This window comes from Leptonychotes weddellii, chromosome 4 (genome assembly GCF_054177405.1).
Source record: "Leptonychotes weddellii isolate Sample4059 chromosome 4, ASM5417740v2, whole genome shotgun sequence".
Taxonomy (NCBI): domain Eukaryota; kingdom Metazoa; phylum Chordata; class Mammalia; order Carnivora; family Phocidae; genus Leptonychotes; species Leptonychotes weddellii.
The window spans coordinates 19,356,709-19,382,173 of record NC_138372.1 but is presented as its reverse complement, the minus strand read 5'-3'; the positions used below and the strand labels follow the sequence as shown (position 1 = coordinate 19,382,173).

The following is a 25,465-nucleotide window of genomic DNA, read 5'->3' as shown; positions in this document are numbered from 1 at the left end:
TATATCTCTCTCTGTCAAATAAATAAATAAAATCTTTAAAAAAAAAAAAAAAAAGAGGGAAAAACCATCATTCTCTAATCTCACAATCCAAAAACACTATCTTCTTTTTTTTTTTTTTTTTTTGAGTAGGCTCCATGCTCAATGTGGGGCTTGAACTCACAACCTTGAGATCAAGAGTTGTATGCTCCACCAACTAAGCCAGCGAGGTGCCCCACAAAAATACTATCTTTAAGTATATCATAAACATTTTCCATGTTATCATACTCTTCACAATTATGGTCTTTGTTACATAATATTCTATCAAGTTGATCTAGTAAAATTTATGTAAACATTCCTTCTAGATTCTTCCCAGGTTTTAACTATTATAAATAAAGCTAATGTGAACCCCACTGTAATTGCTAATATTAATACAGTGCTTACTATGTACCAGTACGGTTATAAGTACTTTAACATAATACTTTAATCTATACAACAACCTATAAGTTAGGTACTATTATAGTCCCTATTTTACAGATCAGAAAACCAAGGCACAAAGAAATTAAGTAATTTGCCTAGGATCACACAGTCAGTAAGTGGAAGGGGTAGAATTTTTTTTTTTTTTAAGATTTTATTTATTTATTTATTTGACAGAGAGAGGCATAGTGAGAGCAGGAACACAAGCAGGGGGAGTGGGCGAGGGAGAAGCAGGCCTCCCGCCAAGCAGGGAGCCCGATGCAGGGCTTGATCCCAGGACCCTGGGATCATGACCTGAGCCGAAGGCAGATGCTTAACGACTGAGCCACCCAGGCGCCCCGGAAGGGGTAGAATTTAAATACAGGAAATCCACTTCCAGACTACAGTTTTTTTTTCTTCCAACCTTTTTGCCTTAGGACAAATTTGCATGAGTGGGAATATTAGGTCAAAAGGCACAAACTTTTTTTATGACAATCAGTATTATCAATCAGCTTAGTTAAGGGATTTGGGTGAAATGGGAGGAATTCAGTATAAGACAACACATTAAATTTTAGATGAAGGCAGTATATTCAAGAGGAGATATTAGAGTAGGAATTGGCAATATGGGCCTAGTCCTTAGAGGTTAAGGGCTAGAGCCAGGAAAAGAGCTGGGGGTCATGTTCATCAAGGTGCCAGGGAACTCATAAAAATAGATAAGCCTCCTGAGGGAGAAAGCAGAGACTAAGAAAATGAGAGGTCAATGGCAGAGCCTTGGGACATGCCTACTTCTAGGAAGACAGAGAGTCAGAGAAGGAGGCTGAAACTCCACCTGGGGAAAGAGAAAAGAGGCCAGCAAAGGATACCAGAGTCCGGAGACACACTGAAAGGGGATCATGGAAAGAAGAAAACCGTTTCAGTAGAGATGGGATGGGCTGTTTCAAATGAGACAGAAAAGTGAATAAAAGCTCAAAAAAGCCCACTAGATTTGGCAATGAGAAGATCACTGATGATAGCACATGAATATGAAAAAAGACTGAAAGGAGGATATACGGTCTGATATACAGGACAGGAGCAAAAAGATGGTGGTAAGCTAAGATTGATTAGATGAAGAAAGAATCGAAAGGGCAAACGGTATTCAGCACAACAGGGGAAGGAATCAAGGAATTATGTGTAGATCTATTTCGTGTTCTTAATGATCCAATGTAATGGAGGGGAACAATGGCATGGATGATCCAAAAATAACTTCTATTTGATTTTGGAATACATTAAATCCTTCTCTCTCTCTCTTTTGGTAGCAGATTTAACTTTCTATTTATTTTTGCTTAAGCTATTAACTCTTAAGTACTTTCAACACTCTGTTTTCATCAAGATCCTTAGACTCTCTTTTTATTACTAAAACCATCCACAAGCATGTATTCCCTAAGTGCCCAGCTGGGAGGAGGGAAGGGGTGATTTTTATTGGAGATACTGGATGGCAAGGGGAACTGGTCTCTAAGTGAAATATCAGCATGAATAACAACAGCACACCCATGGGCGACCAAAGGTGATTACATTAAGGTTACTTTTTATCAGAGCTGCTTTGTAGCACAATGACAAAGCATCTAGTCTTGGCTCCTCTCTTTTGTGCAAGGGGGCACCAGAACTCCAAAGACTAAACATCTGCTTCATTAAACAGTTTTGCCAGGTATGGGTTAAACTAACATTTTCAAACTTTTTTTGATGGAGACATGCAGAAATAATGTGACATCTTGACCTAGTTCCATATATACACATATGTATGAAATGAAAGCTTCCTGTAATAATAGTTCCCTTTATTACATGGTATACATTCTGATATTCCTACTCTACTCTATTTTTTAAATGATGATTACAGCACACTAAAATTATTTCATGTTACAACTAGGCACAACTCACAGAATGAAAAACAACCCAGAACAGGGAAGTTGTAGGCTTTGTCTTTATAGCCATCAGAGAATAGGACATCATCAGAAAAAAATCAATAATAAAAAGCAAAATAAGTCAAGTGCTCCCAGAAATGGTAGAGAAGCTAAAAGAAAAATGGAATCACAGTAGGCTAAGGTAGATGGAGAAGGTTTTTTTTTTTCCTGGAAGAGAGAGGATTTGAGGTAGACCATGAATGACAAGTAAAACAGGTCAAGCCACAATAAAGGAGGAGGCACACTGACTTCAGGAATGTGTGAAGAAAAGGCCCAGCACATCAAGGGAACAATGAACTCCAGTTAAAAATTGTGTGACCACTGAATAAAATAACTTGAAAAGAGAAATCCTTTCCCCTGGGCATTTCTTCAACCTGAAACCTATGAATAACTCATGATGGGACATGAAAGTGACTGCAAAATAGAAAGCAAAAACATTTGATTAAAATTTATAGAAACTGACTACAAAACAAACTAGGGCCAAGCCTGCAAACATAAAGCTGCTGGCCAAAACCCAGAGATGCAAACATTGAGAATGTTTACCAGTTAAGCTCATTTTATCAATATGTTAGTATGTTATTATTAATAATAGCAGCAGATACTGATTACTACTAAATGCCAAGCACTTTGCAAGACCCGGTGCATACATTCTTTCTACTGTCACAACAGTCACATAACCCCATTTTACAGATAAGGAAAGTGAGGGTCAGAGAAGGTCTACCTAGCACCAAAGACCAAGTTATTTTTGTTTCACACACTGCCTTCCCATTAAAACAAAGTCCTTTCCTATTAAACAAACACACACACCAGAAAATACCAACCTGTTCTGAAGCAGATAAGGGAAGAGGCAAGGACCCTAATTCCTTCAGTAATTCATTTGTTTCCTTGGCGAGCTGATTTGTAGAGTGCTGTAACTGTTGCCTAAGAGAGAAAAGACACGTTTCAGGATATTCCCACTCCTTGAGAGCTGTTACAGTTAGTACAGTTAGTTCTCAGAGTGCCCCAGTGCAGGGAATGAAAGGGGTACTTGAAGGAATGGGTTCCCAGAGGCCCAGGTTCACAAAAAAAAAAAAATCCAGAAATACGACTCAGTCAAACCCACCGCAAGGCATCTTCATGTTACTCAGTAGAAAGAACCTACCTCAGTGAAACCTGCTGATCAGGTATTTTAACTCTTTGGGGAGAAAAGAAATGCCTATCAGCAGTTCTGATAGAAATATAAGAGCAACTGCCCCCCACATCTAAACCTAATAGTTTGAACACACCAAGGTCTCACAAAACTCTCCCACCCACTGCCCAGCAGTTCTGCCTAGCTGCTGTCTGTCACAGGCCACTGACTAGAGACGGAATTCAGACACTGGGGGTTGGATGAAATGTGCATTAAAACCACAGCTTCTACCCTAGGGAACAACTTCCAAAGATCTACTCCCACGTTCTTGCTTAAAGCTGGCACTTTTTCAGCTTTATTCTTGGCTCCCTATCGTCCTTCATGCTCAACTTTCTGGCTCTTCCCTCCAAAACAAAGAAGCCCTGTACTGCATAAAAACATATAAGGAGTATAAGGGGAAGAATATTAAAGAGGGAAGAATATGCATTCTATTAAGTGGGATTGGAAAGTAGTGGAAACATAAAAAGAGCCCCTTTTAGTCATGGTTTCCTCTACTCCGCGGCTATTTCTACAACAGTTTTGAGAGAGGACAGAGAAACCATACTACTTAATCGTTACCATTTTTTCACTGCACAGGGGCTTCCCAGAGAAAAAACGAGGGAGTCAAAAAACAAGAGGCAGTCAAACAGGAGACTGTACCTCCCAGACGTTACTAAAACATCCAAAGATTTTTCACATCTCCCTGGAAAAAGTTCAAAGTAGTAAGTCATTCTCTCACTTCACACTGGCTAGGACAGGAAACAAAGAATATCATTCAGTATATTTTAAAGATGAAGAATAGAACTTCAAAAAGCAGAAATGGGGCGCCTGGGTGGCTCAGTCGTTAAGCGTCTGCCTTCAGCTCAGGTCATGATCCCAGGGTCCTGGGATCGAGTCCCACATCAGGCTCCCTGCTCAGCGGGAAGCCTGCTTCTCCCTCTCCCACTTCCCCTGCTTGTATTCCTGCTCTCGCTGTCTCTCTCTGTCAAATAAATAAATAAAATCTTTAAAAAAATAAAAATAAAAAAAAATAAAAGCAGAAATGGGGTCAAAAAGGATGTAATAAAAAGAATCACGAGTTCCTACTACCAGTCCATTCTCCTCTCCCTCAGACGCCCCTCAGATCATTGTGAATACATTTTTCTAATATTTACAGTTGTAAATCCCACCAGACTAGAGGAGCTCTGCAGATCATCAGGAGTCCTGTGCCAACAGGAGGCTCATTTAGGCAGAATACAGTTTAACAGTGGTAAAAGTTCCCTTCCCTACTTCCTCAAAGTATTCTGCTAAACAGCCCAAGGGGAAGAAAGAATCCGAGTTTGAAGATTTTGAAAGGAGCAGAGATCACAACCCATGAATATATTTTGTTGCCCCTCTTCCAAATCCAGCTATTACTTCATGTCCCACTGCCTGTCATTCTGAGTCCATAGGCCGGAAACCTAAGCTGCCACGCAGCAAGGACAGTGGATGTGTCCTCAAAGGGCCCTCACAGAACCCAACACATTAGGAAGCTACTCACAGATTTTCCTGTAGCTTGCTTGAGTCCTGCTTAGTTCCTAGTTGGCTCATCAAATTCTTTATCTGAGCAGCTGGGGAGAGGGGGGGAAAAGATTTATTTAAAAGAAAAATACATTCATCATGAGCAACCTACTTCTCAAATCACTAGTCTCTCTCCACATCCTGAATAAGTACATGCAACTAACAGAAAGCATGTTATGATAAAAAATTTGGCATATACATTCCCTTCTAAAACTAATTACGAGGTTCACCTTTCTCCTATAGATAACTGTGTCACCAAGTAAAGGGTAGCAGTTTTGTTCATCATTCCCAAAGAACTTTCAAAATTTTCCAGATTTCCCATGGAAATCTAGTTTAAAATTTCAACTAGTTTAAAATTTCAACACCTTTGGGGCGCCTGGGTGGCTCAGTCGTTGGGCGTCTGCCTTCGGCTCAGGTCATGATCCCAGGGTCCTGGGATCGAGTCCCACATCGGGCTCCCTGCTCCGCGGGAAGCCTGGTTCTCCCTCTCCCACTCCCCCTGCTTGTGTTCCTGCTCTCACTGTGTCTCTCTCTGTCAAATAAATAAATAAAATCTTTAAAAAAAAAAAAAATTTCAACACCTTTGAAAGGGCCTTACTACCAAATATCAACTCGCAACAATTAAAATTTAAATTCATAACACAATAATTTTTCTATAGCAAACATTTTTGGAAAGACAATGTACATTTGTTATTAATAACAAATTACCATTAAAAAATAATAATAATAAATTACCACTGACTGAACACCTCTATGTGCCAGGAGCTTTTATATTAGGAGCTCTGTATACATTATTTTATTAATTTTCACAGCAACAGTCTGAAGTAGGTATATCTTCATTTTGCCGATGAGGAAATATATTTAGATAAGCTATATAAGTTACATTTACATAAGTTAATTATATAAGAGTACACAATTATTAAGTAACAGAGCAAAAAATTCAATCCCAAATACATTGAACTCCAAGGCCTATGTTCTTTTAACTATGTTGTTTACAGTCAAATATATGGTTTTGTTCAGATAACATTCTCTATCTTTTCCTAGATGTTTTGCTAAGACTAGAAAAGTTCATGTTTGAATTCTAGATGTTTAGGCCTCTAGCCCTGGACTAGGAAAGCAGAGGTCCAGAGGAACTGATCATCTACCAATAAGGAGAAACACTCTAACACCAGCTTGCCTGGGAATGTGAATAGCCCTGCACCTCACTGATTTGTGCATCAGAAATAGAGCGTTGATATCTTTTTTTTTTCTTATTCTAAATATTTTTGGGTTTTTTGTGGGCTTTTTTGAAGTGTAGTTGACCTTTTGATTTCTTTTGTGTCCTGCGTTCTGTTCTTTTTCTGGTTGGGTGGGAGGATGAAGGAGTTAGATTCATTCATTCATTCATTTGTAGAGGTTGGAATTTTCTTGTATTTCTTTGTTGTTGTCTGCTTGCTTGCTTGCTTGATTTATTTATTTGAAAGAGAGAGAGAGCACGTGTGCGTGTGGGGGGCAGAGGGGAGCAGAGGGAGAGGATCAGAGAACTCCAAGCAGACTCTGAGGAATGCAGAGCCCAGAGCCTGACATGGGGCTTGATGCTGAGCTCGATCTCACGGCCGAGATCACGACCTGAGCCAAAACCAAATCAGAGGTGCTCAACTGACTGCACTACCCAGGCACCCCTGCTTGGTTTGCTTCTGAAGAGCATTCACGAACTTCTATTCCAAGTTGCTGGAGTACAGACATAACAATAGAGTACTCCTTGCCCAGAGGAAACACGATTATCTTCAAATTTCACCAGAACTTCAAGAGATAACATAACACAATAGGTATATGACTCTTCCAGCCAAAACAGTCTCCTTTGTGAGGGCCTTTCCTATTCTCTCAGCATTAATGCCAAAGTTTCACTTGTGAGATACCAGACTGCTAGATGACTGGCTTAGTGGAAGATGAGGAGGAAACCAATGTATATTACATCATTTGTATATATTATAGGGAAAATGTACATACAATGCTTCCATATCCAGTAAGAAAAAACCTTCACTTATTAGAACTTAGGACAGGGTGTTCCTTAAAATAACAAAATTTAAGGTTCAATCATAATCTTGCTCTTAATCTGGTCACCAAGAGTAATAAAAAGGTGGGTGCCTGTGTGGCTCAGTCAGTTAAGAGTCCAACTCTTGATTTTGGCTCAGGTCATGATCTTAGGGTCCCGGGATCGCGGACTGGCTCTGAGCTCAGCGGGGAGTCTGCTTTTATCTCCCTCTCCCTCTGCCCCGCCCCTCCATGCTCTCTCTCTAAAACAAACACACAAATCTTAAAAAAAGGGAGAGAGAGAGTAGTTAAAAAGCAAACTGAAGTTTATGAAATACCAAGTTACCTTACACAAACACTGATGAGTTAATAGCCTCTAAGTCTGATAAGAAACAATGATTAAGCAAAATCTAATTGATTGCTGGTGACTCTACTCCTAAGTAGCAATTGAACAACCTAGTCCTTAGAAATATGTATGAGTTATTTCTGTCTAGCCGAAATCACTACATCATGGGTGTTACAAAGCAAAAAAATCCCAAAGTCAAGAATATATAAACTTGGGGCGCCTGGGTGGCTCAGTCGTTATGCGTCTGCCTTCGGCTCAGGTCATGATCCCAGGGTCCTGAGATCGAGCCCCACATCGGGCTCCCTGCTCCGCGGAAGCCTGCTTCTCCCTCTCCCACTCCCCCTGCTTGTGTTCCCTTTCTCGCTGTGTTTCTCTGTCAAATAGATAAATAAAATCTTTTAAAAAAAAAAAGAATATATAAACTTGTAGCACTTCAAATTATGATTTTATCTTATTTTGAGACCATGTTTTTGTTTTGTTTAGCAAAAATGTAACTCTAATTTTATAATGGAAATATAGTGTTCAAGTGATTAAAATTTTGCCTTTTGACCATTCCTAAAATACATCAATTATTCTATTAAGTGAGGTTACTTTTAGCTTAATGGTTCCACAGGAAAATGTAAGCACCATAATGAGTGCATTTTGCTAAGACAGCATTCTATAAGATAGGTAACAGTTTTTCATCACTAACATGTGGAATTTCCCCTCTTATCTCAGTCAAATTGGAATCAGGATACCACTAGAGCTATCAACTGGCTAGCCATACAAATAATTTATAAGAGGGCAGACATTAGCATTAATTGAGCATTTATTATGTGCCAGACACTGGGCTAGGTACTTGACATGATATAATAAATAATACATTTGGTCATTGTCCCCAGTTCCTGACACAAAGCACCTAAAACCCTTGGAATATTGTGCACAACAGGAGTGTCGTTTGTTATTCATAAAGATCCCCCTTTTTTTTTAAAAGATTTATTTGAGAGAGAGAGAGAGAGCACGCGTACTCGCGCATACACAGGGAGAGGGGCAGAGGGAGAGAGAGGAGAATCCCTTAGTAGACTCCCAGCCTAGTGCAGAGCCCTATGGAGGGCTTGATCCCAGGACCCTGAGATCAACATCAAGAGTCAGCTGCTTAACAGACTGAGCCACCCAGGTGCCCCATAAAGAGCCCCTCTGAATACACTGAGTTTATGCTATTAGGGTGAGTTAGAGCTAGATAGCCTTAGGTTGGGTGGGGCTAGTCACCAGAACTACCAAGTGATTATGTTGGAACTTTCAGCCCCACCCACTGACTTTAGGGAAATGGCGGTGGGGGGCAGGGATGATAGGCACTGCCCATTAAGATTAAGCGTTATAAAAACTCTTGAACTCCATTTGATGAGCTTCTGAGTTGGTCAACAGGTGAAGATACAGGGCGGGTGTTGGAGGGTGTCCGAGCTCCTTCCTACATACCTTGCCCTGGGCATCTCCTCCATCTGGCTGTTCCTGAATTATGTATGTAATATGTAAAATGTTTTCCTGAATTATGCGAGCTGCTCTAGCAAATTAATCGAACCCAAGGAGGGGTTCCTGGGAACCTCGGATTTACAGCCCACTGGTCAGAAGCACACATGATAACCAAAACTTGCAATTGGTGTCTGAAGGGGAATAGTCATGTGGGACTCAGCCCTTAACATGTGGCATCTGCTATTAACTCTAGGCAGACGTATCAGAATTGGGTTAAATTGTAGGAAATCCAACTGGTGTTTGGAGAATCTCAGAATTGTTTGGTGTGTGGAAAACCCACACATCTGACATCAGAAGTATTGAAAGTAGAGGAAAAACAGGAGTATTTTTCCTTTACACTTGATATGCATTATTTTATTTAATCCCAACAACCCTTTAAATAAGCATTATTATCTCAATATTATAGATGGGCACACTGAGGCTCATGAATGTGACAGAACTCATTCGTTCATTCATTCGTTCATTCATTCATTCAGAGTACCTACTCTATACTGTCCTATGCTCTAGAAGACAACTACTCTTTTTTTTTTTTTTTTGACACAGCGAGAGAGGGAACACAAGCAGGGGGAGTGGGAGAGGGAGAAGCAGGCTTCCCATTGAGCAGGGAGCCCAATGCGGGGCTCGATCCCAGGACTCTGGGATCATGACCTGAGCTGAAGGCAGACACTCAACGACACTCACGGACTGCTCTTAAGATGCTAACATTTTAAAGAAAAGAGATAGACAATAAACATATATCTCTGGCGGTGATTAAGTACTATAAAGAAAAATAGCGGTGCCTGGGTGGCTTAGTTGGTTAAGCATCTGCCTTCGGCTCAGGACATGATCCCAATGTCCTGGAATTGAGCCCCCATCGGGCTCCCTGCTCAGTGGGGAGCCTGCTTCTCCTTTTCCCTCTGCCTTCTGTTCTCCCTGCTTGTGCTCTCTCTCTGTCAAACAAATAAATAAAATCTTACAAAAAAAAAAGAAAAATTCAAGTACGGGCTGGAAAAACAGGGCAGGGAGAGGGTACTAGCTTACATAGTGTGGCTAGAGATAACCTCTCTGAGAAGGTGACACAGAGAAGAGATCTAAAGGAAGTGAAAGATCAAGCCATACAAATATACGGGGAAGAAGCTTTCTAAAAGAGTATGAAGTCAAAGTCCCAAGGCAAGAGTGCTTCTTGTAAATGAGGAACAGTGAGGAGGCCACTGCGGCTACAGTAGAGCAAGCAGGAGAGGGGTAAGAAAAGTGATCAAAGATGTAGAGGCCAGATCATATAGGGCCTTCTAAACTAGAACAAGGACTTCAAATTGGAATGAAATGGGAAGACACAGAATATCATAATAACTGGAACTCAAACCCAGGGCAAATTCCAATGGCTATATTCTTTGTGCCACCTTATGTTTTTTCAAAAGGCTGAGGCTTAAAGGAAATAGAATGGAGTGACACAGGGCAGGTCTCAATTCCAGTGTTCTACTTAGCCCCACCCTACTTATCTGATACCTCCCTAACTTAATAGCTCTCTGCCCCAGGTAGGCTGATGTCCTTGCTCTAACCTGCTCTCTTCCCCAACTCCCTCCCACTTTGGGGAACATTCCTGTGTACTCTCCAGAGTCCAGCAGAGCGCCAGGCACCCAGTGGGTACATAAATCATTGTTGGTTGAGTTTACCTCTTTTTATATCATGACACTTTCTTTAAGGCAGAATATATGAATGAACATGAGCTGGGAATAATAAGACCTGACCTCTAAGCCACACCTGACCATTAACTAGATAACATGGCACCATGCAAGTCATTTCATGTTGCCGAGTCTCTCTTCACCAATTGTATGTGATATTCAGGTTTAACTAACATATACTGAGTACTTACTATTATTATAATACTTATATTTGTACTATTTTTTCCTCATCAAATCTTTACAAGTATGTGAGGAATAAATGTTCTCTGAGTCCTCCTATCACTGCTCAGTGCTGAAATTCAACAATAATAAATAAGCTCTAGTCCCAGAATGATGCTATGCAACCAAGGAGTGTTTTTTGCAAGCCAGAGTTTGGCATACAGAGGTTCCACCTGTGTACAAATGGGACTGGACAGAGTATGTGCCTCAGGAGGGCAGGGACCACATTCTACTCATTTTTGAATTTGCATAACAACACACACACACACACACACACACACACACACCCTCCCTCCAGAAATAGTTGGTTGAATATATGAAGACACATTAAGATAGATCTTATAAAAAGTTTAAGGAAACAGATCTCATCTTATTGACTGTCTTTATAGAGTACCCTCCTTAGAAACTCCAGAGATACGTCAAAGTATCAAGGTATTAATCATCTAATCAAAACTTATTAAATACTCAGGGCACCTGGCTGGCTCAGCTGGAAGAGCATGCGACTCTTTCTTTTCTTTTTTCTTTTTCAAGATTTTATTTATTTGAGAGACAGAGTGAGCAAGAGAGAGCACAAGCTGGGGGAGCGGCAGAGGGAGAGGGAGAAGCTGACTCCCCTGCTGAGCAGGGAGCCCGATGCTGGACTCGATCCCAGGACTCTGGGATCATGACCTGAGCCGAAGACAGACCCTTAACCAACTGAGCAAGCCAGGCACCCGGAGCATGGGGACTCTTTTTTTTTTTTTAAGATTTTATTTATTTATATGACAGAGAGAAACAGCGAGAGAGAGAACACAAGCAGGGGGAGTGAGAGAGGGAGAAGCAGGCTTCCTGCTGAGCAGGGAGCTGGATGCGGGGCTCGATCCCAGGACTCTGGGATCATGACCTGAAGCAAAGGCAGCCGCTTAACCAATGAGCCACCCAGGCACCTCCGGAGCATGTGACTCTTGATCTCAGGGTTGTGAGTTCGGGCCCCATGTTGGGTGTAGATATTACTAAAAAATAAACTTAAAAAAATTTTTTATTAAATACCCTAGAGAGCAATGGGGATTTTATAGGACATGGAAAAAAATCTATTAAAAATCAGCTATTCTCGGGGCACCTGGGTGGCTCAGTCGTTAAGCGTCTGCCTTCGGCTCAGGGTCGTGATCTCAGGGTCCTGGGATCGAGCCCCACATCAGGCTCCCTGCTCAGCGGGAAGCCTGCTTCTCTCTCTCCCACTCCCCCTGCTTGTGTTCCCTCTCTCGCTGTGTCTCTCTCTCTGTCAAATAAATAAATAAAATCTTTAAAAAAAAAATCAGCTATTCTCTGTGTATTCTCAGCTGAGAACTTTTTTCATCTAGACTTTTCTGATTTCTTTTGTTTGTTGAGGTTACCTGAATTTGTTAGGGGGGGTTACAGAAGTTCGGGGAAGGGGGATCTAAGGGTCATTTCCTAGCTAAGCACCAGAATTAATCCAAGCCTCTGTCAACTCTTTCTAAACTTCTGAATATTAAGATATTTTCCTAAAAGTTTCCAGCAAGACTCAGGTATCAGATACACCAAAACTCAAATCATAAGGACAGAAGTGTCTTACTTTACGGAATCCAAAGAAGCAGAATTTTTTGTATACTGCCCTCCATAACCACCAACATCAGGGATTTATTTAAAAATAGTGACTCAATGACCCATCTATTTTATATCCAAGAATTTTATCCCTTAATAAACCTAAAGCCCAGAAAGGAACAGAATGTTCCCATACACAGTTATTTTCACTGGAGTGTACTTAACAATGAAGTAAAGTGATACTTTCTGGAAAGATTTTTATAAAATAGGTTGAATCTAAAAGGGTTTTCTGGTCAACTTAGTTAATAAGAAAACTCCTTTTCTAAGCATTCTAGTAAATAAAAGTTTTACCTTAGGTTGACTTGTTACAACACTTTGGGTGAAAATAATAGTCTATGAAATGCTACATAATCCTAGAAACCAGATGACTAGGCCAAATATAAAGACAAGTCCTTAAGTTCTGTGTAAGCAATTTTGTTATTTTTAAAACTAGACCTCAATTTCTATCATTGACCTCTTATTTTTAAAAGCATGTCCTCGCTAAAACTTTTATGAAGACTACAAAACAAATCAACTTATTGTACATTACAGCTGATATCCACACTATGAATTACTCTAAATTGAACACTCTTTATGTGCTTTTAGCTGGTATCAGCTTTAAGTAGAATCTGAATCTCCAAATCAACCTTTTTTTAAAGATTTTATTTATTTATTTATTTGGGGGGTGCAGAGGGAGAGAATCTCAAGCAGACTCTGCACTGAACATGGAGCCTGACGCGGGGCTCAATCTCACGACCCTAAGATCATGACCCTGAGACCATGACCTGAGCTGAAATCAAGAGTTGGATGCTTAACCAACTGAGCAACCCAGGCACCCCTGAATCTCCAAATGAACCTTAATCCAAATCAAAGTCTAGTCATATCAAAGTAACTACCATCATAGTGTTTCTTTTTCAAAGAAAAAAAACATTTACACCGAAAATGATAGCCTATGTGGTAATTATGACAATGAAGTCCTATCAGTGTCTTACTCTAAAAATCAGGTTTATATTGTTTTCATATAGCTACAATGAAAATGACCTGACTTGAAATATGTAGCCACTATATTACAATATTAAGGCTCTAAACTAAACTAAACCTGAGCGCTAAATATCAGACATAATCTTCCATTTACTGTGCCAGTGACAGAATATGTAATGGTTAAGAGCATACTCTGAATTAAGACTGCCTATGTGTTATTCCTGATTCTACCACTTCTGAGCTTTATGATCTTTTTTTTTTTTTTAGTAAGCTCTATACCCAGCGTGGGACTTGAACTCACAATGTCAAGATCAAGAGTTGCATGCTCCACTGACTGAGCCAGCCAGGCATCCAGCTTAGCTTTATGATCTTGAGCAAAAGGCTTCACTCCTCTGTGCCTCAGTTTCCTCACCTAAAAAATGGGAATAACAAGAGAACTCTCATACTGTTTTTGAGCAGATAAGATGAGATAATATGGAGCTAAATTTAGAACAGTGTCTGGCACATAAAAGAACTCAATTAAGGATAGCTATAATTATCAAACTCAAGACAAAGAACAATATACTTAGCAATGATAACATCAATTAAGTACATACTGAATGCCAATTACATATCCATTGCTGTGCCAGGCACTGGAGCTAAAGAGAACTGTACAATGCATGCTGTTTCTACCCCCAGAAAACTAAAAGTAATCTCTCTAGTTAAAATGACAAGGTCAAAAATAATTAATTAAAGAATACCGAATAAAAGTGCTAAACTGTGAATGAAAAGTGCTTGCAAATTCAAAGAAACAACAACGACAAAAGGATAACCCACACTTCTTAAACAATTACTATGTTGCAGGCACTGTTTTAAGCACTTTACATAATTACATCATTTAATTCTCACAACCCTATGAAGTAGATATTATTTTTAACCCTACTTTATAGATGAGGAAATTAAGAAACAGAGAGATAAAGCAGTATGTTTACACAGGTAGTAAGAAGCAGATTAGGATTCAAACCCAGGTAGTCTGACTCCTGAGCCTGTTCACCTAATTACTAAACCATAGTAGGGCAAGAGACTCAACCAATAATATCACCATTTACTGAATGTCTACTATGTGCCAGTCACTCTACTTTTAAACACCCCATTCTAGGGGCGCCTGGGTGGCTCAGATGGTTAAGCGTCTGCCTTCAGCTCAGGTCATGATCCTGGGGTCCTGGGATTGAGCCCCACATTGGGCTCCTGGCTCAGCGGGGAGTCTGCTTCTCCCTCTCCCTCTGCCTCTCCCCCTGCTCGTGCTCTCTCTGTATCTCCTGTGTCTCAAATGAATAAATAAAATCTTTAAAAAAATAAAATAAACACCCCATTTTAATAATTCTATTCATGGGGTGCCTGGGTGGCTCAGTCAGTTAAGTGGCAAACCCTTGATTTTGGCTCAGGTCATGATCTCAGGGTCCTGAGATCAAGCCCTGCTTTGGGCTCCACGCTCAGTGGTGAGTCTACTTGGGACTCTCTCTCCCTCTGCCCTTCCCCCGCTCGCTCTCTCTCTCTCAGATACATAAATAAATCTAAAAAAAATTCTATTCATTTTTACAGATAGGGTTACAGACAAAAAGGGGAAATAGTGCGTAGAGTTAACCGTGCATAGAGGGGCAAGGACTCAGTCACAGAACTGCTGACCCTAAAGCCCATGCTCTTCCTGACTTCACTTTCTTTCAAAATCAAAGGTAGGCTTAGTTACAAGGGGCAGGATTTAAGCACAACTCACAGGATTTGTGTAATTTAGATAGCTAACAAGTTAGGGAAAGATACTAAAGAAAGGAGGAACAGAATGAGCAAAAACTTGTAGCAAAAACAAGTGTTTAAGGATGTTAAGAAAAACAGCCCTGCCTATGGCAAAGGGTGAAGAGAAGTAGACAATATGCCTAATCTGGGTTAAGATAACAGAGAGTGAGGGGCGCCTGGCTGGCTCAGGTGGGAGAGTGTGTGACTTTTGATCTCAGGGTTGTAGGTCTGGGCCCAACACTGGTCATAGAGATTGCTTAAAATTAAAATATTACAAAAAAAGATGACAGAGAATGAAAACCAGGTAGGAAATTAAAATCTGATGCAGCAGACATGAGAGAGCCACTGCAGGCCCTTGAGAAGGTGAGTGGTATAATCCAAACAGGATTTTAGACATACTACTGATAGCATTATCGGGATGAATAAGAATGGAAAGAGAGACACTGAGAGTATGCTGCTGTAATACAGATGTTGAGATCATGAAGATTTAAGAGATGGCAATGAAATAAAAAGCAAATGGCAAATGTGAAAATAACTTCGAAAGAACCACCTATGGGATTTCATGATAATTGGTTTTAAAAATTCAACTGCCTTTCATTTTTTTAGTTAAAAAAAAAACCATAGCAATAAATAAGTAACATTAAAGAGAAATGCTGTTCTTTAATCTCTTCAGAGATAACTTGGAGGATATTAGGTTTTTTCCTATATCTGACACAGCAATACTTGCCCAGACCCTCCACTCCATAATAGGCAGAGCCAAGTACATTTCTTCTGTACCCCACACATATTGATAACAACCCTTTCTGTACCAGGCAGTCAACCCTAGCTGTATCTATAACAACCCACGTGGTGGCCTGCCATATTTCAGCTGATATGCTCGGCAATTCCAAACCCACATCTGTGGCTGAACAGCTGAGAAAAAGGAACAGCTATTCTCTCAAATTTTCAATGGGTAGAGTTCCTGCAGGTCTATATGGACTTGGGTATACCTCTGTGAGTTCACATTCAGAGTGTATACTTAGTATAACCACCATGTCTTGGAGAGATTTGGGGAAAGTCATTAACCTGACCAACAGGGTAGAAACAGTGTTACCCTGCCAATTTCAAATTCCCAATTCCTCACCAAAGAACCCTAAGGGAAGAATTCCAACTGATACTACCTAGGGTCATAAGATGTGGTAGGTACCACATAGTACAGGAAGAATGAGGGAGGAAGACTTCAAAGACGGTAGAAAAACTTCACTCATTCAAATATACTATTTAGTAAGCATCAAGACCCTAAATGATAATGATCCCTGGCTACCTCCCTGACTTCTTTTCTTACTATACTCCCCTTCTTTAACTGCAGTCTAGCCACACTAGCTTTCTTGCTATTCTGTGAACACCCTAGGGGGGTACCTGGCTGGCTCACTTGGGGGAGCATGCAGCTCTTGATCTCAGGATTGTGAGTTCGAGCCCCATATTGGGTATACAGATTACTTAAAAATAAAATCTTTAGGGGCGCCTGGGTGGCTCAGTTGTTGATTAAGCGTCTGACTCTTGATCTGCTCAGATCTTAATCTCAGGGTCGTGAGTTCAAGCCCTGCACTGCGCTCCACACTGGGCATTGAGCCTACTTAAAAAGAAAAAAAAAAAGAACACACTAAGGTCTTTGCTCTTGCTATTCCCTCTGCCTACAATGCCTTCCCCCAGCTATTCACATGGCTCTCTCCCTCACTTCACTCAGGTCTCTACTCAAATGTTACCTCCTCACAGAACCCTTCCTTAACCATCTGATCTAAAATATAATAGCACACCCACCCTCTCTCTCTCCTCACCTCCATCCCCTTACCCTGCCATTTTCTTCACAGCACTTGTTACTACCGGATATGTATATATGTGTATACATACACACACTCTCATGGCAGCAATTCTGTCTGTCTTATTCATCACTCAAATCCCAGTGCACAGAGGGCGCTCAAAGAATATTTGTTAACAGTAAATGTACGAATCTATCATATATTTGGGACTGAGATAAGTACTAGAAATATAAAGATGAATAAGTCATGTCCCATGCTTCTTCAAAGGAACTAACTATCTAGCAGCGGAGGTTAGCCACACCACAAGAGAAAGTTCTACAGCTTCAGGTATTTCCCAGTTTCCTATGGAAAGTAAAAAAAGAACAAGTCACTTCTAACTTGAACTGCCAGCTGCTACAATATTGTAATATTAATTAAAAATTATTAAAAAGGCTAATTACTGGTCATAAGAGACAGACCTGGTTTCAAATTCTGGCATTGCCATTTGTTTGCTTGGTAACTTTTTTTAAAGATTTTATTTATTGATTTGAGAGAGAGCGCTAGAGCACAAGCAGGGGGAACAGCAGAGGGAGAGAGAAAGGGAGAAGCAGACTTGTGAGCTGAGCACAGAGTCCAACTCAGGGCTCGATCCCAGGACCCTGGGATCATGACCTGAGCTGAAGGCAGACGCTTAACAGACTGAGTCACCCAGGCACCAGTTTGCTCAGTAATTATGTAAACTTTCTCAGTCTGTTTCCTAACCCATAAAAAGAAATAATATTGGTAATTACTTAATGGAGTTGTTAAAAAATTAAGTAAGATAATGCATATAAAGCACTTTTTGCATTGCCTGGCACACAGTATGTACTCAAATGTTAGCTATTAGTGTTATTAATGGTTGATTCCAATGATCCTTTGAGCCCAATACCCAACCAACAGGTAAATCCTATTCAATTGTGTCACCAAAGAAGCCTATCCTTTCCTTCCTTTTCATTTTCACAGTTCCTAACTGGTGTCTCTAAATCCAGTCTCTCCCTTCCAATGTAATCTATACATTTCTAAAGGACTAAATCCAAGGGCTTTCTGGGTGGCTCAGTCAGTTAGGCAGCTGCCTCCAGCTCAGGTCATGATCTCAGAGTCCTGGGATATAGCACCACATCAGGCTCCCTGCTAAGCAGGGACCCTGCTTCTCCTTTTGCCCCTTCCCCGACCCCTGCTCATTCTTTCTCTCTCTCAAATAAATAAGATCTTAAAAAAAAAAAAAAAAAGAACTAAATCCAGCCCCCTTAGTTTACCACTTAAAGCCCTTCATGTTTGGGCCCCAACTTACCTTTCCAACCCAATTTTCCACTACTTTCTAGAGTCCACCCGTCTAGCCAAATTAAATCATTCTACTTTTCTATATATACTCCATGCTTTCCCACTACCACGCCTTGTTCATTTTATTCCCTCCTCTTCCCTTCTTTACTGGTAAAAGTTCAAATCCTTTCCACCACTTTCCAGACCTAGCTCAAATGCCACAATGCCTTCCTAGATCATTCCCAAGTGAAAATGGTATCTTTCTCCCCTGAATACCTACTCGATGTTGCTATATCTCTTCTGTAGTGCTGAACCCTTTCAACTTTATATTTCAGTTGATATGTACGCCACGGGCTCCCTGTTGAAAGAATCCATGCCATGCCAGTTCCTATACTCAGTATATGAGTATGCCTAATACTCAAACAAATATATGTAGAATGAATATTTCACAAAGAGACACTAAGGTTAGATTTAGCCTCAATGATAAACTTTCAGCCTTGAACCAGAATCTCCTGACCTAACTGGTACTACAGTTCCCTCACAAAAGGAGAAATTGGAACACAAAGTACTATACTTTCAAACCAGTGGTCACATTAACTTTTTAAAATTTTTATACATAACAGGCCACATAGTCTTCTTTCCACTTCCAATTCACCTAGTCTCACACTCTTCATCAGAAATTTTCCCCCTCTTTATATAGAATATAATTATAATTCAAGACCAACTGAGTTCTACCTATTAACAGAGTATAGCCAAGCTCACAAAAACACAATAAACAAGGATGCTGATCATCATTCTTTCCAAGTAAAGTTGTGCCACTGACCTGTTTATAAGGCTCTATGATGATTTTCAGGCACAAGAAACTGCCTGTATTTGACTCAATCAGCTCAGTCAGTCTTACTCAGACCCTAATGATGGGCGGGGGGGCTAGTTCTAAGACAAGCAACAACATTCTGAAATCCACCACCAACTCTACCATATCTTACTTGCTATGTGATTGTGGCCAAGTCCCTGAGCTTCTCTGTGTGTGAGATTTGTTCAAAAAAGCTGCTAAATAGGGAAGGAATGCAGAAGCTTCATCAGCTTGAAACCCAAAAATATGTGCAAATCTTTTGCTACAAAAGACAAAACCATGTAAATGGGAATGTTTTCGGTGAACTCTCTTTATTAAAACAGAAGTCATCTCACCCCTCAAATACATGTCATTGTATCTGATCTCCAAATTCATTACAGGAAGAGCTGGGTATTAAGTCACCCAAATACATGCAGTCTCCACTTCCCTTAATTGAAAGCTGCTGATTTCCAAGGAGCAAAAAGCTGAGCAGAATGTAACTTAAAGTCTAGATCGGTAAACAACTCCCGATCCAAACTGGCCAAAGAGGAAAGAGAGGTGGGTGGGGGTAAGGCAGATGACGGGAAAAACTCGGCTGACCACTGCGCCAAGTGAACTCACTCACTGCTCCCGAGATGACACACACACCCCTCCACCCCAGGGCTGTCAGGACTGCTGCTTTGGCCCCCAAAGCATGAGGGCAGTACACCTGAGAAGAAACTCAAGCTTCAGCTGGGGCTCGGGACCCTCGGGGAGCCTGGGCCTGACAGACTCGAGGATGGCAGCCGCCGCCCCCACAGTGGAGAGCCCGAGACGGCCTCAGGTGTGGCTTTGGCCGTAGCCTCGGCCGGGCTCCGCATCCCGGCAACCTCACCCAGGCCTGTCCCCGGGATGTCCCCTGCCCCCCAGCCCTGTCCCCAGCTCACTGGCTTGGCTGATCCGCTGGATGTTGCCACTGCACGTCTGTATGATGCTGTTGAAGTCCCGGAGTTGGGGCCCAGAGGACCCCGGGTTCCGATACATGTCTAAGGGACCGTAGGACATGACGAGGAACTGAGACCAACTCGCCCTGCACCGCGCTCCAACCGGAAGCAGCCGCCAGACTGCACCCGCAGCCTGACGGGGAAACGGAGAAGAGAAAGGGCTGGGGAAGGGGCTAGGGCTGCGTGCGCACTGGCCCCGCCCCCACGCCGCGCGCATGCGTGCGTCCCGCCCTGCCCCACAGTGCGCAAGCGCCGCTGGAACTGGTGCCGGGGACAGTAGCTTAGAGACCGGACGCCTCCGCCTTGGGGAAACGGGGCGGGGCGCTGACGTCACACGGTTGGGGCTCGGTTTGGAGGAGCTGGTGTGGTAGTGTTGTTTCTCGCCGGAGCGCGGTGACAGGAGGCACGAATTTTCTATTAGCATAAAATTGTACCAGATGATCTCAGCCCTAACATCCTATTCTGTTCTATTCTGAGAATTCAGGCCCAAATATGGGAGAATTCGACAACCCTGAAAGTCAGATCGGTAACCATCTCCTGAAATTCCTCACTCTGCTTCCATCCTGAAGGGCTTTGGTAATAATTGCGGAGCGCTTTTATGGTTTACAGACCGCTTTCATTTCTCCTCCACCCCTCTTCTAAACAATAAAGCGATGATAATAATAATATTTATTGAGCACATACTATGTATGAATCTTCACTGCAATTCATTTGTTCATAAGCTCTATCATAGCAAGGGACCATGTTCCAACTATATTTTTACGTTCAGAATAGATAATGGACAATCGGTTTTTTAAATGTTGAAGCAAAGTAACTCGACAAAGCAAGAGTTATTTTCCCTTTTACAAAACTGAGAAAATTAAGACCACGGTGGTTAATTTGCTTTTCTGAGATTTGACTGCAAAACCCAAACATTAAGCTAACTCCATCCTCATCTCCCTACTTCCCTAAAACTCATTCTCATGTTACCAAACTCATTCTCCATCTAAATCCTTCCCAAATAGCCTCTTCATTTACTATATATCCCAAACCAGGATTTTTTTTGGAGAACTAGACTCTCAAATTTTAAAAGTCATTCCCTTGAGGGTGGGGGGGAAATCATTCCCTAGAGGGTGGGGGGAAAACCATTCCTCAAGTAATTTGGAGTGTGTGACCTCAATGTTCCCATAGAAGACTGCATTTGGTGAGCTTATCGTAAATGGACAGACGTGGGTAAGGATTTGGGTTTGGGAAGAGATCTAGATAAGAAGTGAAGGGGAAACTAGCAGTGTTTGTTTCCTGTGTTCTCCACCCAGCCCCACCCCCGCCTACTCTGCGATCTCTGGGGAATGGCAAGAGAGGAAGCTGTTTGCCTGTTTGGGAGGAGACCCCAAATGAGTGAATGAGCCTTAGAGATTTTGTAAGCAAAGCTATTTCTATTTTCGTTGCGGCATTTTTTTTTAAAGAGCATTTCTTTCTCTCTAGAAAAGGATAGATGACATTTGAGGGCTCTCATTCTGGTTATTAAAATGCTACCATTTCTTAGAATCCATAGTTTTATGTCAAATCTTATAGCTAATCATGTAAATTGTACTTTACCTATAAAATAGTCTTTTTTTCATTTACACTTGACTCTATTTAGGGTGAAGTTCAGTAAAGGTATTTTTCTCCTAGGAATTGAAGACATAGGGTTTTGTTATTGTTGTTTTCTTTCTCCATCTAAAATAAAAAGTGGTTTTCCATCTGTGCCTTGTGCTATTTTGTGCTCTCTGTCATAGCTATACATTTGTGTCTTGCAAATACTAGATGTCAAATGAACATTTATTATATTTATACATGAATGATAAAAAATAACTACCATTTCTTAAATGCCTATCCAGTGTGTGAACACCTTTTACAGACCTTATGGGTACCCCCCAAGATAAAGCCTATCTGATAAAAACCACCTGTGGTCTGACAAAATTAGTGCTGCAAAGGGAGACTGCACACCAGAGGTATCATGGGGCATCTCACCAAGCACAGGAGAAGATAGAGTTATCCTAGGATTTGGGGAAAAGATGGAATGTAGGTAAAATTTTAAAAGAAGCAGTGTTTTGATAGCCTCAAAGCACACCAGGCTACATGTAAGGGGATTATCATCAGGCCTGAGCTAACAAGAGGACTCAGGATCTTGTTTCCTTGGAAACTACAACGTGAAGATAAATGTGGAATGTTGTATCTGGAAACCCCTTATCTGAAGCTTTGCACCTGGGTGGGAAATTGAGGCTGCTCCTCTGTGTCAAAATAACTCAAATCCTCCAGGCAGGAGTGGAATATTACATTCTTATTGATATTTCGAATAGCAAATATTCTGAAAATCTGTGATTTTTCTCAGCATTGTGTCCTTTTGTTAATTGACAAAAACAGTTTTCATGGTTTGCACCCATCAATGTGAGATTAGCTCCTTGGTAACAGATAAGGAATCTGGTGTTCTCTAGAGGTCCTGGGTACTTGCCCAGCGCTATATAGCTATTAAGTTGCAGAGCCGTGATTCATACATATTCCATGACCCAGCAATTCTACCCCTAACTAAATACTCAACTGATATGAATACTTATATGTTCCAAAAACCAAGTATAGGAATGTTCATAATAGCATTTTTTAGGACTAAGCAGCATTTTCTGTATTATTTTTATTGAGTTATAATTGACTTACAATACAATGTCATGTATGGGTGTTAAGTGTTCAATTAAATGAATTTTGACACTTGTATACATCCATGGAACTACCACCCATATCAAGATATAGACCTTTTCATCATCACCCAGGGAAGTATCCTTGTGCTGTGCTCCTTTCTATCACATATTTTATAGGGGAAAAAGAAAGGAATGTAGCAAATCGGTCAAGGTTGTACAAAAACACCAATGAACTGCAGGTTTGTACACGTTGCTCTATCAAGCTGTGCTCCTTTCTAATCAATTTCACTCATCCCCAGAAATCATTTTCTAATTTTTATCACTATAGATTTGTTTTGCCTATTCTTGGACTTCATAGAGATGGAATCATATTTTACGTATTGTTTAGTGCTTGGCTTATTTCAATTAACATAATATTTTTGAGATTTATCCATTATGTTGCATGTATCAGTGGTTTGGTCTTTTTTATTGCTGAGTAGTATTTTATCATATGAAAATACTACAATTTGATTATCTATTCTCTTATTGATGGACATTTGAATTGTTTCCAGTTTGAGGCTATTATGATGAAGGTGAGAGCAGCATTTATTTTTACTAATTCCAGACTGGAAACAACCTGAATGTCCATCAACAATAGGATGGATAAATTGTAGTAGTATTATAGAGCACAAAAATAAATGTCCTACTGCTATGTAAGCAATGCGGGTGAACTCATCCAAACATAATGCATTGTGGGTGCCTGCCTCGCTCAGTCAGTGGAGCATGCAACCCTTGACCCTTGATCTTAAGGTCGTGAATTCAAGTCCCATGTTGGGCATGGAGCCTACTTAAAAAAAATAAATAACAAACATAATGCCTACCAAAAGAAGCCAGAAAAAATTGAGTACATTCTGTATAAATCCATTTTTATTAGATTCATAACCAGCAAAATTATTATTTAAAGTAAGGATAGTATGTAGTTAATTTGAGAGAGGGAGTAACTGGGAATGGGCACATGAGGTGAGCTTCTAGGGTGCTGGTGGCAGTCCTCTTGATTCGGGTGGTGATTACATAGGTGTGTTTACTTTGTGAAAATTCATCAAGTCATACACATGTGATGTGTCCTCTTCTGAAGTATGCTATATGTCAGTAAATAAGTTTCATATTTTAAAAAAATAAAGTATCATTATCACCAATATGGCAAGTTTTTCTTGGGAATGGTAGGGAAGGGTCAATGGAGATATTCACTTAGGTTGCAATGAAGACTGCATTCAAATGAGCACTCATCATGCATTGCTCATGGGAATGCAAAATCATATAGTCACTTTGGAAAATAGTTTAGTAGTTTCTTAGAGAATTGAACAAGTTTGCCATACAATCCAGCAATCCCACCCCTAGGTGTTTTACCCAAGAGAAATGAAAACACATGTTTCTATAAAGATCTGTACATAAATGTGTAATGCAGCTTTATTCATAGTAACCAAAAGCTGGAAATAACTCAAATGTCCATCAGTTACCGAATAAACAAATTGCAGTATATTCATATGATGGAAAACTATTCAGCTATAAAATAAAGGAACAGACTACTGAAACATGGAGTTACTGAGACATGCAAATACATGGACAAATCTCAAAAGTATGTGCTAAATGAAAGAAGTCAGACACGAAAGCCTTCATATTGTATGATTCCATTTATGAGACATTCTGGAAAAGGCAAAGCTACTGGGCTAGAAATCAAATTAATGGTTGCCAGGGGCTGGAGTTACGGGGGAGGGGATTAACTACCAAGGGGCATAAGGGAAGTTTTGAAGTTGATAGGAATGTTTTATATCTTGATTGTGGTGATTACACAACAGTATACATCCATCAAAACTCTTTGATCTATATACGAAGATGGGTAAATTTTACTGTATGCAAACAATATCTTATTAAAGAAAATGACACTCTAAGAACCAGTGTGATGAAGTGGCATGCACGAGGTGGGTGGTTTGGAGTCAAAAAAAGGATATACCAGTTGTGGGTTTCATGAATGTTCTGAGGGCCTAAACGTGATCTTGGGATAAGGTAACAATGGAAGCCAAAAACAAGTGAACATCCACGGTTTTTTGTTTTTTTTTTTTAAGATTTTATTTATATATTTGACAGAGAGAGACACAGCGAGAGAGGGAACACAAGCAGGGGGAGTGGGAAGAGGGAGAAGCGGGCTTCCCGCCGAGCAGGGAGCCCGATGTGGGGCTCGATGCGGGGCTCGATCCCAGGACCCCAGGATCATGACCTGAGCCGAAGGCAGGACCCCGGGATCATGACCTGAGCCGAAGGCAGACGCTTAACGACTGAGCCACCCAGGCGCCCCTTTCCACGGTTATTTTAATTTATGATTCTATTACTTTCCCTCTCAGGAAATAGAAAATATAGATTCTGTAGAAGTCACGCATAAAAATTGCTTACAAAAACTAGCGCGTACTACGTGCCAAGCACTGTTCTAACAACTTCTACAGATATGACTTAATCTGCACAACAACCGTAAACTAAGGAGAGACAGAACTCAAACCCAGGCAGTCTGACTTCAGAGTTAACCACAGCATGACACCAGTATCACTTTTCATGCAGAGTTGGTAATCTGTTGCAGGGACAACCTGGCAAACACTGGTAGGGAAAGTAGTCACTGATACCAGGAAGAGCTGAGGAATATGAACTACTTTCCCCAAACTGACAGCTTTCATTTCTGGCTTCCAAATCTAGAGGTTCACATCGTTTTTACTCAATCCTATAGGCCAAAGGGCAATGTGGTAGCCAGCCTACAAG

The 25,465-nt window shown here is 40.8% G+C and overlaps 1 protein-coding gene and 1 long non-coding RNA gene across 3 annotated transcripts in view; both read right to left on the bottom strand.

The window, feature by feature from the left end:
- The window catches only part of STX12 (syntaxin 12), a 36,531-nt gene extending 16,308 nt beyond the window's left edge, over positions 1–20,223 (bottom strand). Inside the window, exons 1-3 of one of the 2 annotated variants that reach the window (XM_081817860.1) lie at positions 19,971–20,223; positions 5,036–5,105; positions 3,191–3,290 (exon numbers count right to left, since the gene is read on the bottom strand). In XM_081817860.1, the coding sequence (XP_081673986.1) occupies positions 3,191–3,290; positions 5,036–5,105; positions 19,971–20,088 (288 nt within the window). In that variant the 5' untranslated portion in view covers positions 20,089–20,223. Of the gene's footprint in view, positions 1–3,190; positions 3,291–5,035; positions 5,106–13,666; positions 13,754–19,970 lie in introns of those variants that run through there. The other variant, XM_081817861.1, reaches the window with a different exon arrangement.
- On the bottom strand, positions 14,029–19,959 carry LOC145721214 (uncharacterized). The gene is made up of 2 exons (XR_014144759.1): positions 18,493–19,959; positions 14,029–17,276 (listed from the first exon to the last, which is right to left on the bottom strand). It is a non-coding gene; the product is annotated as an uncharacterized LOC145721214 (long non-coding RNA).
- Positions 20,224–25,465: the final 5,242 nt, after the last annotated feature.